This window comes from Vipera berus (assembly GCF_964194415.1).
Source record: "Vipera berus genome assembly, chromosome: W".
NCBI lineage: Eukaryota > Metazoa > Chordata > Lepidosauria > Squamata > Viperidae > Vipera > Vipera berus.
In genome coordinates, this window is record NC_138210.1 from 75,854,857 (window position 1) to 75,867,732 (window position 12,876).

Here is a 12,876-nt window from a genome sequence, read left to right on the forward strand (position 1 = left end):
TGGATGATCTGAAGGCCTTGTGGAGCACCAACCCGATACGGAATTTGCAATATCTTTTTGACCGCTGCTATCCCCTTCCTCTCTTGTTTAGTTTGTGAGTGAGACAGGCATAAGCTGACCTTAGCTGTACTGGTCTTGTTTTTCCCTTATTCTGACATCGCAGAAGGGCAGCCTAAGCGTGTTAAATATCTGTTAGGATTTGTGACCCCTTACCTCCAAGGGAAGTTGGGAGGGCAGTGATGGGAAATGGGCGGGAGAAGGAGAAAGCCAGTCTGCTGACAGAACAACCTTCTCCTTATTTTTCCAATACGTTGGTCAGTCTGTCCCAGTTCTCTGTCGATGCAGATGCTACACACTTGGAGATGTACCGCCATATGGTGAAGAGATGGTTTATTAACAGATTTTATTGTGGTTTGACTACATAATTAGATTTAGATATACAGTAGTGTAGTATTAATAGAGTGAAAGAAAGGGAAATCTTGGGGGATTTAAGCTAGTGGGGTAGCAGGTTCATTTTTTCAAGGTGGCACAGATAACGTGCACTTTGCCTTTTCTCCCCGTTCCTCCTCTTATTTTTCACAAAACAGACGTAAAGCAAAACCGTTAAGACAGGTTGATGAACAATGACAAGCCAGAGCAAGAAGAACAGTAAGTGACGAACAGTCTGTAGTCCGTTCTTTATGTATTAAAGTAGCTACGTCTCCAGGGCTGCTGCCATGTTTTGCATTACTTCTTCCAACACAGGTTTTTGCATGTTTGCATATTTTTTTTTACTATTTTTACCACTTTTATTAGTTTTAGGGACTTGTGCTCATGCATTATACTTGTTGCCTTGATGTTCCTGGGACAAGCCTTGTGCGGCTTCCCTCTCCATAGTAGTGCTACTACAGGTTGTCCTTGACTTACAACTGTTCATTTAGTTACAACGGCACTGAAAACTGACTTAATGACTGTTTTTCATACTTACAACCTTTGCACTCGTGGTCAAGTGATCAAAATGCAGACGTTTGGCAACTGACTCGTATTATGACGGTCGCAGTGTCCTGGGGTCATGCGACCCCCTTTTGCGACCTTCTGGCAAGCAAAGTCAATTGGAAAGCCAGATTCACTTAACAACCGTGTTGCTAACTTAACAGCTGCGGCGATTCACTTTACAACTATGGCAAGGAAGGTTGTAAAATGGGGCAAAACTCACTTAACGACTGTCTCGCTTAGCAAAGGGAAATGTTGGGCTCCACTGTGGCCGTAAGTCGATTCAAGTGTGGAAGGTTTTGCTTATTCCATTCCTGCTTTGGCAGCGTTAGCTGCTATGGCGACGCTTGTTTTCATTACGCCCAGGTCAGTCACCACGATAGAAACTTGTTCTGTCTTTGTTCTCTAAGACTGGTCGACAGCTTCTTCCAAGTACTGTTCTTCGACTTTCTGTGAGGTCAGAACTGGACTTCTTGATCACCTGCTCCGGTATCATCGTGACCTTGCAGAACTAATCAGGGTGGGAATTATTCATTGCTGCTTACTGCCTTCTGCAACAGCCCGTGCCCTTGACAGCTGGCTGGGTTGTTTTCACACACAGGTGCAGCCCTAGCGCTATCTTCTTCCTAATAGCTAGCAGGTGAGGAAGGGCCCTGGGTGAGCTCCTTCCCCCCTTCGCTCACACACCCTTGCCGCTTGCTGGAAGACCCACCAACCTCTTTCTTTAACCTGATCCACCATCGGGAGGAAAGCTCAACGCCGCGTGCCACTGCTGCGGCAGAATAGGGGCCGGCAAATTCACGCCGGTGCACCTTTCGGTAGGCTCAATTCAAGAGCCCAATTCCCGCCTCCATTCGCTCTCTCAGAAAAAAGGCAGCCAGAAGGGGCCTGCCCACACCGGTAGTCCTCAAGGTACAATCACAATTCAGCCCCGAGTTTCCACAGCTAAGCGAGACATTTGTTACGTGAGTTTTGCCCCATTTTACGACCTTTCTGGCCACGGTCATTAAGTGAATCGCTGCAGTTAAATTAGTAACACAGTTGTTAAGTGAATCTGGCAAAAGGGGTTCACGTGACCCCGGGACACAGCAACGGTCCTAAATACGAGTCAGTTGCCAAGCGTCCAAATTTTGATCTGGTGACCACGGGTCATAAGTCACTTTTTTCCAGTGCTGTTGTAACTTTGAACAGTCAGTAAATGAACTGTTTGAAGTCGGGCATTACCTGTTTGTATGCCCCCTCACCCTACCCAGTGTGTATTCTTGAACCTAGGGAAAAGAGCTGGTATCTTTTCAGTTTCCAGGTAAAAGTCAGCGCCCTAAGCAAAGAATAACAGGTGGTGAATTGGTCTTCTTTCAAAAACAGAACAAAAACATTTTCTACTGAAAATGGAAATTTGTCTCTTACTACAGTCTCCGAAAGGGACGCGGTGGCTCAGTGGGTTAGGACGCTGAGCTTGTCGATCAGAAGGTCGGCAGTTTGGCGGGTCGAATCCCGAGTGCCGCGTAGCAGAGTGAGCGCCTGTTACTCGTCCCAGCTTCTGCCAACCTAGCAGTTCGAAAGCACGTCAAAATGCAAGTAGGAAAATAGGGACCACTACGGTGGGAAGGTAACAGCGTTCCGTGCGCCTTTGGCGTCTAGTCATGCCAGCCACATGACCACGGAGACGTCCTCGGACAAGCGCTGGCTCTTCGGCTTTGAAACGGAGATGAGCACCGGCCCCTAGAGTCGGAAACGACTAGCACGCATGTGCGGGGGAACCTTTACCTTTACCTTACAGTCTCTGAATGAAATAAAAGGAGGAGGTGCCAGGTTATAGACCAAAATAACGATAACAATATTTTAGCCTGTATAAGGTAATCCCTGGTGGATTGTGCTCTGTCTAAGTTAGGATTGCTGCTTTATTGGCTTTTGTCTTAGTGCACTGCAATATTTATACGCTGCTAATGAAGATGTGGTTTCTCTCATTCCAGAATCCAACAGACTGCCCCAAAGAGTCTTTGCTCCTCCCGTAGTTAAGTCCTACAGCACACCTTTTGGGAAAGGTGAATTGCAGCGTCACGGCAAGGCAGAAGATGGAGTTACCGCCAAATCCATAAATATATTACCAGCGCAAAGTAAAAGACAGAACGAGAGGACGTCTAATGTAGAAAAGAAATCTCAGTGCAAGGAGGATTTGGAAATGATTGAGAATGTAGGTGGGATAATGGATTTTGTTTCCTTGAGTGAGATTTCCCAAGCCAGAGTTTCAGAACAGGAAAAATTGCAATACTGGAGTTTCATATCACCAGCTTCTCCTTGAAAAATTAGGATGGACAATTAATATTTCAATTTTCTTCTTTCTCTGTATTTGATTTATGTATATAAGTTCTTAGCTGGAAAATCACAGGACAATTTACAAAGGCGAAACAATACAGAATTACAAAATGTATAAAACCACAGAACATAACGCCACATAAATGCCTGACATCTGTTAAAAGATTTTCTCTTTTGGGGGAGCAACCTGTACTGTGATTGTAAATTACCGGTAGTTACTTTTGTTTGTGTATCTCTGGAGCATCACACAAATGTTTCCTAGATGTTTTATTTACTTATAGATGAACATTGGGAATTGCAGAGTGTACAGTCAATTGAAGCTTTCTCTTTACTGAAGTTAAATCACTTCAAGCTACACAATGTATTTAGATTTTTTTCCTCTTTTTTGTGGAAGGAATGGGATGAAAATTCATCTATAAAATATTCAATACTTGCTAGATCAAAACCAAAGACTACTGTGGCACTTTAAAGGACTAGCAAATGTATTTAATGTAAGTCTAGGATCGAGCAAGCTGAAATCCAATGCATCTGGAAGGCATGAGTTGGGGAGGCTTGTTTAAAATGTCAAGGCCGAAGATCAGCCCGTTTAATTGTGTTGAAAAACTACAAGGCAAATCCAGAAGTTAGAACACACAAAATAAGTGCCTGAGCTGTATTTTAGGTCCAGAGAAGATTCCGAGCTAAAAATTAAAAACAAAAAACCCCACTCCGGTGCTAGCTAGTTTTTATATTTATCATTTGCTAAATGCAGCTACTTTCACCGATCTCTTTTCATCTTTTCGTAGGAAAAGGGGTGTCTCACCGATGCACAATTTGAGGAAATTGTTCAAAGTGTACTTCAAAAATCTCCCCAAGAATGCACGGGTATGTTGAAACTGGGAGGAGAGAGAGAGAGGTGTGCAAAAAAATTAAAAAGCAACTGCTGTTAATGTAAAGATGAAAATTAAATATCTCTTGCGTTCCACTGAATTTGTCAAGATGATAATAAGATGCTGATTTTGCGTACTGTAACTTGCCAAGTCTTGTCCAGGCTTCTCTTAATCATGGTGGCTGCCTCTCAGTCACGTGATAGCTATTTATTTTCTAATACAGGTAGTCCTCGGCTTAACAACAGTACATTTAGTGACCGAAATTAGAGCGGCACGGAGAAAAGTGACTTCTGACTGTTTTTCACTCTTAGGACCGTTGCAGTGTCCCCACGGTCAGGTGATCACATTTTGCCTTCTGACCTGCAAAGTCATTGGGAAAGCCAGATTCACTTAACAACCTTGTAACTTAACAACTGTAGTGATTTACTGTACAACTGCGGCAAGGAAGGTCATAAAATGGGGCAAACCTCATTGAACAACGGAAATTTGAGGCTCAATTGCGGTTGTAAGCGGAGGACTGCCCGTACTGTACTGATACGCTTTTTACTAGTGAAACGCATCGTGCAGCGCGCAATAACAGCCACTAAATCCAAACAGTCCCTAAACTTTTAATATTAAGCATTAAAAATCCAACAGACTCAGCCTAGTGCTTTCCCCCCTGTTTAAACTGCACATATTTTTCATCTCTGAAACGGCCAACCAGGCTTTATAAAGCTGTTCCCTTATCATTCCTAGAAAAATTTCGGAAGAGGCTCGTTTCGGCAGAGTCTGCGGAAGGCCAGCGTTCGAGAAGGTGAGTAATACCTGTAACTTTCGTAAGTGAAGTGCAATTACCCTGGACGGAAGCTCAGCTTCCTGTATCTTCATGCCCATGTGGTTTTCTTGGCAACAAAGCCGAAATTGTTGTTCCCTTGCCTGCCTTCTGGGTTTTTACCTTCCCTGTCAGCCCATCCTACGGGCCGGGGGGGGGGGGCTTCCTTCTGGTTTCACATCCAAGTACAGAAATAAAAGGCGGCTTTTCAAGATCAGCCAAGGTCGGCTCCTGTGCTGCCATCTGCTGTAGAACTGGTTTGGGGAATGTATTATTTTGACTCCAAACAAAACAAAAATCCTGTTCCTTTTCCTTGAAGCACCTCAAGCATGCCGGCTGTGGGAAGAAAGCGACTTCTGGGCTGTGGATACCCCCCAATCTGCGTTTAACTGCCGCAGACGATAGCAAAGAATTAAAATAGTAGAGTTCTCTGGTGGGAAATAGTAAATGCGGTGCCATCTGCCCTCAAAAAGTACTGAATTTCACGTGATATAAGAAGAGACTGGACAGTCATTGGACTAGGGTCTCCTGGCTGGGCAGGGGGGTGGACTAGAAGGCCCCCCGAGGTCCCTTCCAACTCTTGTTATCCTGCACTAGAAGCTGATAATTTGATTCCAGGGCAGGAAGTGACCTCCTTTGGCAGAGAGAGAAGGAAAATGGGAGGAAGCAGAAATGAGACAAGTGTGGAATGCTCTTGATCCAGCTTAATAAACCACAGGCCTCCCCAGCCATTTCGCTCTCGCACCCGCCTCTCTCAACCTGCAGTCAGGTCTTGCTCAAGCCATGGGGGCTTCCCACCAAGTGTTTTCACCGGAGGAATGAAAGAACATGTCTTGTTTTTCCCACCCCACTTGAGCCGTTTGCGAATGCCTTTCAGAAAAGGGCAAAAATTAGCTCTTAGCAAGACTTTTTCTTTTTCCATTCATGCTTACAAATGAGAAGAAGCTTCAGCTCTCAGGAAGCACCAAGAGCCCCCCTGACCTCTAGCCCAGGGGTCTGCAACCGTGACCACTTCAGCTGGCTGAGGAATTCTGGGAGCTGAAGTCCAGAAGTCAAGGTTGCAGACCCCTGCTCTAGTCTAGCGCCCATCACTAGTAACAGGAAAGCCACGCAGCGGTTGCAGATGTGAGCACATCTCCTTGTGGCCTCAGGGTGGCGCCCAAGTACACACAACACAGATGGACAACTTGAGCCACTGAGGGTTTGCAGCCAAGCCCATCCTGGACAACGGGAAAGAAGCTCCGGTCATGGGCAGTTGCTGTTTCTTAATTTTGAATGGGAAAATGATCGCCAGAAGGGTGTTCTTAACTTTTGCCCCACGTGTAATTAATCTCAGTGGGATTCCAGCTAACTTTCCTTTCATAAGACAAGGTTCAAAATGCTGGAAACCAAGACTAGGGAATATTTCAGTTCAATTCAGAATAGAACTGGAAGGGCCCTTGGAGGTCTTCTAGTCCAACCCCCTGCTCGAGCAGGAGAACCTATAACCCGTGACACGGGTGCCACAGGTGGCATGCAGAGCCTTCTCTGTGGGCACGCGCGCCGTCACCACAGTCCTAGGCCTTCAGCTGGGTTTATAAACCCTTTTTGCTTTAGGCCTCCGCCACCGTGTGCAAAAAAAAAAAATTCAATCAATTTCAACTTCTCGCAGGAAAAAAAAATCTCGCAAAGTTGGAATTAATTGATTGAACTTTTTAGTCCCACCCAGTCTGCTGTTACCACCGCAGCCACACCCACCCAATAGGCCACGCCCACCCAATGGACCACACCAACACAACGGGCCATGCCCACCCGGCACCCGACGATACGTAAGTAGGTTTTGGGTTGCAGTTTGGGCACTCGGTCTCTAAAAGGTTTGCCATCACTGCCCTATAATATTTCAGACCAATGGCTGCCCAGACTCTTCTTGAAAGCCTCGAGTGATGAAGCACCCACAACTTCTGGAGGCAGGTTGTTCCACTGATCAATTGTCCTCGTTGTCAGGAAATTTCTCCCCAGTTCCAGGTTGCTTCTCTCCTTGATTATTTTCCATCCGTTGTTTCTTGTCCTGCCTTCAGGCGCTTTGGAAAATCAGTTGACCCCCCCCTCCTTGTGGCAGCCAGTAATAGAACACAGCATGATTGCACAAAAACTCACAAAAACAGCATATAAAACGTGTACGAAAATATAGAACATTAGAGCAATGAACCATTTTTAAAGCACACAGCACGAGTGAGGAATAAAATTATGAATAAAATTAAATTATGTACGAGCAGTTACTGGGGTGGCTAAACCTAGGATCGGATATCTAGATTGTTTAGTCCTTGGCCAGCAGTGCCCTCGAGATGATGTATTTCATGCAGGGATCCAGGGAAGTGTTGTGCTGGTCAAACATCCACAGCAGGTATCATTAAAACTTCCAGGCTAAAAGAATAATAAATAATAATCACATTATGGTTTAGCATGCAGGAACTCAGCTATTGTCCTAGCCTATTGTGTGAACCAGGCCATCAGATTAAACCATAATATAATTATTTACAGTATTTCATATGGCACATTAAGTGACTCCCTCCCTCTTTCATGGACTTTTTTTTTAAGAAATAAACCTGGCTCCAGAAACATGCATTTCCTTTTTTCCTCAAGCGGGTAGCCGTTCTTTGGACATGGCAGAATCAAGAGCTCAAATGAGGGAGATTTAAGGGAAACCCATACTGTATGTTCAGAGTAGCTTTTATTGAGAAAGGGATTGGCTGTTCTTTCACAGGAAAAATTGAGGACTGGCCCCTTTGTGTGTTTACTTAGTTATTATATCCATTTTCCTTCCGGATGCCGAGGTTGACCTGCATAGCCCTCTTTTCTCAATCACTCTCAGTAATAATGCCAGAAGGCAGGCTAAGGGGTAGGAATTGACAAAAGTCATATCCAGGGAGTCTCCGTAGGTTGCGTAAAATCTCTCTGGTGTTAATGCACCCTTCAGCCTCTACATCATTTTGCCTCTCCTAATGACGTTGTCAACGCTGCCAACATCGGATGTTCTTGCTTTGACAATATATGGAGATGCAGCCATTTTCCTTAACTTGTGTATTACTCTTAGAGTTAGAATTAGATGATACTGGGGAGGGGAGGAGGAAAAATGTGTATGGGAGTTAGTTGGACGTAACAGTATTGTAGTAGTGTGTGAACCAAGGTTATTGAAGGAAGTGATAAGAAATGTGGGTTGGAGAACTGGAGGGAAAGCCTGCACTTCAAACTAATTGGAGAATGTGATTTATGACTGTTGATTAGAGGAGGGAATTGTGCTTTGATACGATGTGTTCAGGGGAGGGGAATTCAGATTTTGGCTTCGACCGTGTAAGTGCCAGTGCTATGCTATTCGAATAAAGATTCTTTAAGCTAAACAATGCCTCGGAGTTCTTTGAAGAGTTTCATCTGTCGGAACCGTGACAGACGTGTCCGACTCTTGGCGATTCTCAGAGCCAGGCCTTTCCACGTCTTCCGATCTTGCGCGGCTTCTTTGAGTTTTTCTGTGCTCTGGCTGGTGTCGGCTTTGAGGGCGTCCAGCCATCGTGCTCTTTGAAGGCCCGCTCTCCTTTTGCCGCTCTCTCTTTCAAGCATAATTGCTCTGTCCAGTAAATTCCCCCACACGAGATGGGGCAAAGTAAGCGAGGCGCAGTTCCGTGATTCTGCCTTCCAGTGACACGTCTGCCCTTATGCTCTCCAGCTTGTTAGTCACCTTGTAAGTGCCATAGATCCCAAGATCCTCACTTTCCATCCCCACAGCAGCCAGTAACATCCAGGTGTGGCTTGTTTGGGGTTTTTTGCAAGAAGGTCTGTTTTTCACCCACCTTGCCGAGGGGGGATCCACCATGTGCTTGTGTGGTTTTCTCAGGGAGACGCCGGAGGCATTCCTGCCTGCAGAGAGGAACGGCTCGCGGAAGGAAACCGGAGGGAGGCCTTCAGAAGTGGGACGGAAAGAACAGCAAGGCAAAATGAGGAAGCAAAGCAGATTGGGTGTCAATCGGGGTGGAAAAAACCCAAGTACGTTTTCCATGAAAACACAAAGCCAACCGCACTGTGTTGCAAGCTTCTGCTGGCAGGGAAAGGGTCCTGTGTGAGTGTGGCTTTGTTGTTGGCCAGAGTTTGTCGGTGTGGATGGAAGGGTGGGCAGGGAAAGCAAGCAGAGCGAGCGGGGCCAAATTGATATCTACGTTATTTCCAGGGTTTCAAAACAGGCTGCTAAGGCTCGCCGTTTCCTCTTCCAGTCCAACGGTGCCGTTGTTGCTCCCACAACGCTCCTCTGGTGTTTTTGTAGAGAAAACAACCACACACACACACACACACACACACACACGGCAAAATACTTATTTTTCTTTGTCTCCTGGCAGATGCGAAAGCGGCAGCAAACAATGTAGGGTGTAAGGCAAACCGGAAAAGAGAGCCCAAGAAAGCCGCGCAAGGCGGCGACGCCCAAGACGTCATGGACCCAGAGGAAGCACCGGAGGAGGAGGAGGAGGAGGAAGAGGAGGCGGCCGGAGGAAGTGGCAGCGGCCGTGAGCTGAACTCTGCCTCTCTTGCAGGAGGGCTCTTTGGGGAGGACGGACAAAGGGGTGCTGAGCAGATGCCGCCAGCAGCGTCTGGCAGCCAGGCTGGGTTTCTGCTCTGCGGTTTCGTACTTCTGCAAAAGCCCACCAGAACGGGAAATGAGCCAGGGGTGTGCCGGCTGCTGGGGCAGATCCACTCACCTGCCATCCCATAAACCAGCTCCCTGAACCACGGTTTCCAGGAGGGCCTGGGTTCAAACCGCTCATTAACTGAAATTCTCAGGCGCCTTCCCCTTCCTTAGCATTCCTCTGCTGGGCAGAAGGCTCTGAGCCTTGGTGGTTTAGTAGCCTTCCTACCCTCCGTTGCAAACCAAACGCTGGTATCTTTCGAAAAGGACCAGACTCCAAACCACTTCCAGCCCGTAGATAATAATAATAATAATAGAGTTGGAAGGGACCTTGGAGGTCATCTAGTCCAACCCCCTGCTCAGGCAGGAAACCCTATACCATTTCAGGCAAATGGCTGTCCAGTCTCTTCTTAAAAACCTCCAGTGTTGGAGCATTCACCACTTCTGAAGGCAGGTTGTTCCACTGGTTCATTGTTCTAACTGTCAGGAAGTTTCTCCTTAATTCCAGGTTGCTTCTCTCCTTGACTAGTTTCCATCTGTTGCTTCTTGTCTTCAAGTGCTTTGGAGAATAGCTTGGCTCCCTCTTCTTTGGGGCAGCCACTCAAAAATATTGGAAGACTGCTACCCTGTCACCCCTCACTCTTCTCTTCCTTAGACTACACATACCTAATTCCAGCAACCGTTCCCTATATGTTTTAGCCTCCAGTCCCCCAATCATCTTTGTTGCTCTTCTTCTCTGGGGCAGTGGGATAGACCGGTGGGATTTCTGCACCCTCTGTGAGTGAGCGGGAGGATGGACCCACGGCCTTGTCCTCTGCGTTTAAGGTTGCCAGTATTGACCACAGGCTGTCTTGAAGCTGATCTGGAGGGAATAAGAACAGTGGCAGCGCAGAAGGGACCGGGGCATGACCACCGCAGGCGTAAAGAAACTAATGCCACGCCAGGAAAGAAAGAATGAAGGGAGGGAGGAGAGGAAGGAAAAGACAGAAAGAGAGGGAGGGAGGGAGGGAGAGAGAGAGAGAGAAAGAGGAAGAAAAAGGGAGGGAGGAGAGGAGAGGAAGGAAGAACAAAGGAAAGAAAGAAGGAAGACGTGAAAGGTGTGGGAGAAACTAGAGTGAAGGCAGAACAAGGGCAGGAAGAGAACGTATAGCTTCTCTTTGAAAAGAGACAAGACAATTACAGTAATTAATCTCTCCGCAGAAAGAACGAAAGTGGAAAGAGGAGAAAGCTGCTTGGGGAGAGGGAACATTGTTGTCACAGAAGAGTGGGGAGTTTCACCTAATAGGAAGCATAAGAAGGATGCTTCATAGAAGAGAACCTCTGGCTGAGGGGGGGGGAATAGACACACGTGTAAATAAAGCAACCTGCCAAAGTGAGGAAGAGGAGGGACACGCAGCGCTTAACAGGGAGGTTGCAGAAAAAATGGTTGCAGAAAATGTCGCGAAAGGGAGCCAAGAACGGTTAAGAAGAAAAAGCGCAGGGCAATTTTGGTGGAAACTTTTAAAAAAGGTTTTGACGGGAGGTGAACGACCACCGTGGCAAGGAAGGTCGTAAAAATGGGGCCAAACTGACTTAACCAACATCTCAGTTAAGGGAAATTTTGGGTCGTAAGTCGAGGACTACCTGTGTTTTGACCGACTGGCCAAAACCAAGGGCTGCGGAGGGGAAGGGAAGGCCAAGAAAGTTGTGCTTCGTCAGTGTGCTTGCCGGCTCCCTCCTGCTCTCCCGGCCTCGTCCTCTGCGCCATCCTGTCCGCTGGGATCCTTCCCCCCCTCCTTTCTTGAGGTGCTGAGAGGAAGCCAGGAGAGCCACCAGTGGCTCCTCTGAGGCAGAAAAGCCGGGGCGTTCTTGGTTAACGTGCTCCTCCGCTGACTGAAAGACAGGAGGGATGCATGTGCATCCGTGTGTGTGTGTGTGTGTGTGTGTGTGTGTGTGTAGTTGTGAGGAAGGGCCCTTAACGCAGTGTGGCCGCATCCTCTTCCCCCCACTGTGCAGCCTAGGCTGCTATCTCTTTGAGGAAATGCTACACGGTCCGTAAAAAAGAATCCCAAAACTATAGTGAGAAAAATACGTTAAAATCGGGATATAGGTAGTCCCCAACTTGCGACCGCAACGGAGCCCAAAATTTCTGTTGCTGACCAAGGCCATCGTTAAGTGAGTTTTGCCCCCCCATTTTACCACCTTTCTTGCCACAGTTGTTAGGTGAATCGCTGCAGTTGTTAAGTTAGCAAGAAGGTTGTTCAGTGAATCTGGCTTCCCCCATTGACTTCGCTTGTCAGAAGCTTGCAAAAAATGCGACCCCACCCTGGCACAAGCACATGCCAGTTGCTAAGCATCTCAGTTTTGATCACTGCAACGGCCGTAAGTGTGAGAAACGCTCATCAGTCCCTTTTTTCCGTGCTGTTGTAACCTCGGAGGATCACTAAATGAGCTTGTAAGTCGAGGACTACCTGTATTTGGGCAGCTTTACAAAGCTGAAGTTTGCTGGGGCCTGTTTTCCCTGTTGGGAAGAGAAACTGTTGGATCCTCTGGCCTAACCTCCTGCCCAGTGCAGGAATCTTATTATTATTGCAACACACACATACGCCCCCCCCACAACCGGGGGGGGGCCCTCCGGCCCCAATTCCAGCAAAGGGAAGTTTTCTTCCTGTGTTGAGCAGCTGTCTGGCACTTCCATTCCTTTCCTGATGGCCAATTTCCCGCTGCTTTTCTGCTCCCAGGCTGCTGTACCGCTTGGGTCCAGTGTTCTTACCCCAGCTGTGAGAAGTGGCGGCGACTCGGCAGCCATGTGGATCCCTCAGCCCTGCCGGAGGACTGGTCCTGTAGCCAGAATCCAGGTAGGGGAGAAGGGAAGACAAGCCTCTGAGTGGGGGCTGGTGGACTGGGGAGGGGGGGGCGGGGCGGCTTCCTTTCCTTCAATTAAGTGGAAGCGTTTCCTGCTGAGTATCTCCCGATCGTGGACAAGCAGGGACCAGTGGAACAACTCGCCTCCAGAAGTTGTGGGTGCTCCAACACTGGAGGTTTTTAAGGAGAGACTGGACGGCCGCTTGTCTGGGATGGTCTAGGCCTGGGGCAGGCAACCTGGGCCCTTTTATGACTGGTGGACTTCAACTCCCAGAATTCCTGGGCCAGCAATGGCTCAGCTTGGAAACTGTCCCTTTCCCCTCAGCATGGCTGGCTCAGGAATTCTGGGAGTTGAAGTCCATAAAAGAGCCCAGGTTGCCTACCCCTGGTATAGTAGGGTTTCCTGTTTGAGCAGG

At 47.5% G+C, this 12,876-nt stretch overlaps 1 protein-coding gene across 1 annotated transcript in view; it reads left to right on the top strand.

Moving 5' to 3' along the window:
* Nucleotides 1–623: 623 nt before the first annotated feature.
* LOC308676472 (zinc finger CW-type PWWP domain protein 1-like) overlaps nucleotides 624–12,876 on the top strand; it is a gene marked incomplete at its 5' end in the record, with an annotated part of 32,774 nt that continues 20,521 nt past the window's right edge. The window contains 7 exons of the mRNA XM_081342286.1: nucleotides 624–648; nucleotides 2,988–3,166; nucleotides 4,074–4,152; nucleotides 4,893–4,950; nucleotides 8,837–8,985; nucleotides 9,333–9,497; nucleotides 12,337–12,453. Coding sequence (XP_081198412.1) covers nucleotides 624–648; nucleotides 2,988–3,166; nucleotides 4,074–4,152; nucleotides 4,893–4,950; nucleotides 8,837–8,985; nucleotides 9,333–9,497; nucleotides 12,337–12,453 — 772 coding nt within the window. The remainder of the gene's footprint in view (nucleotides 649–2,987; nucleotides 3,167–4,073; nucleotides 4,153–4,892; nucleotides 4,951–8,836; nucleotides 8,986–9,332; nucleotides 9,498–12,336; nucleotides 12,454–12,876) is intronic.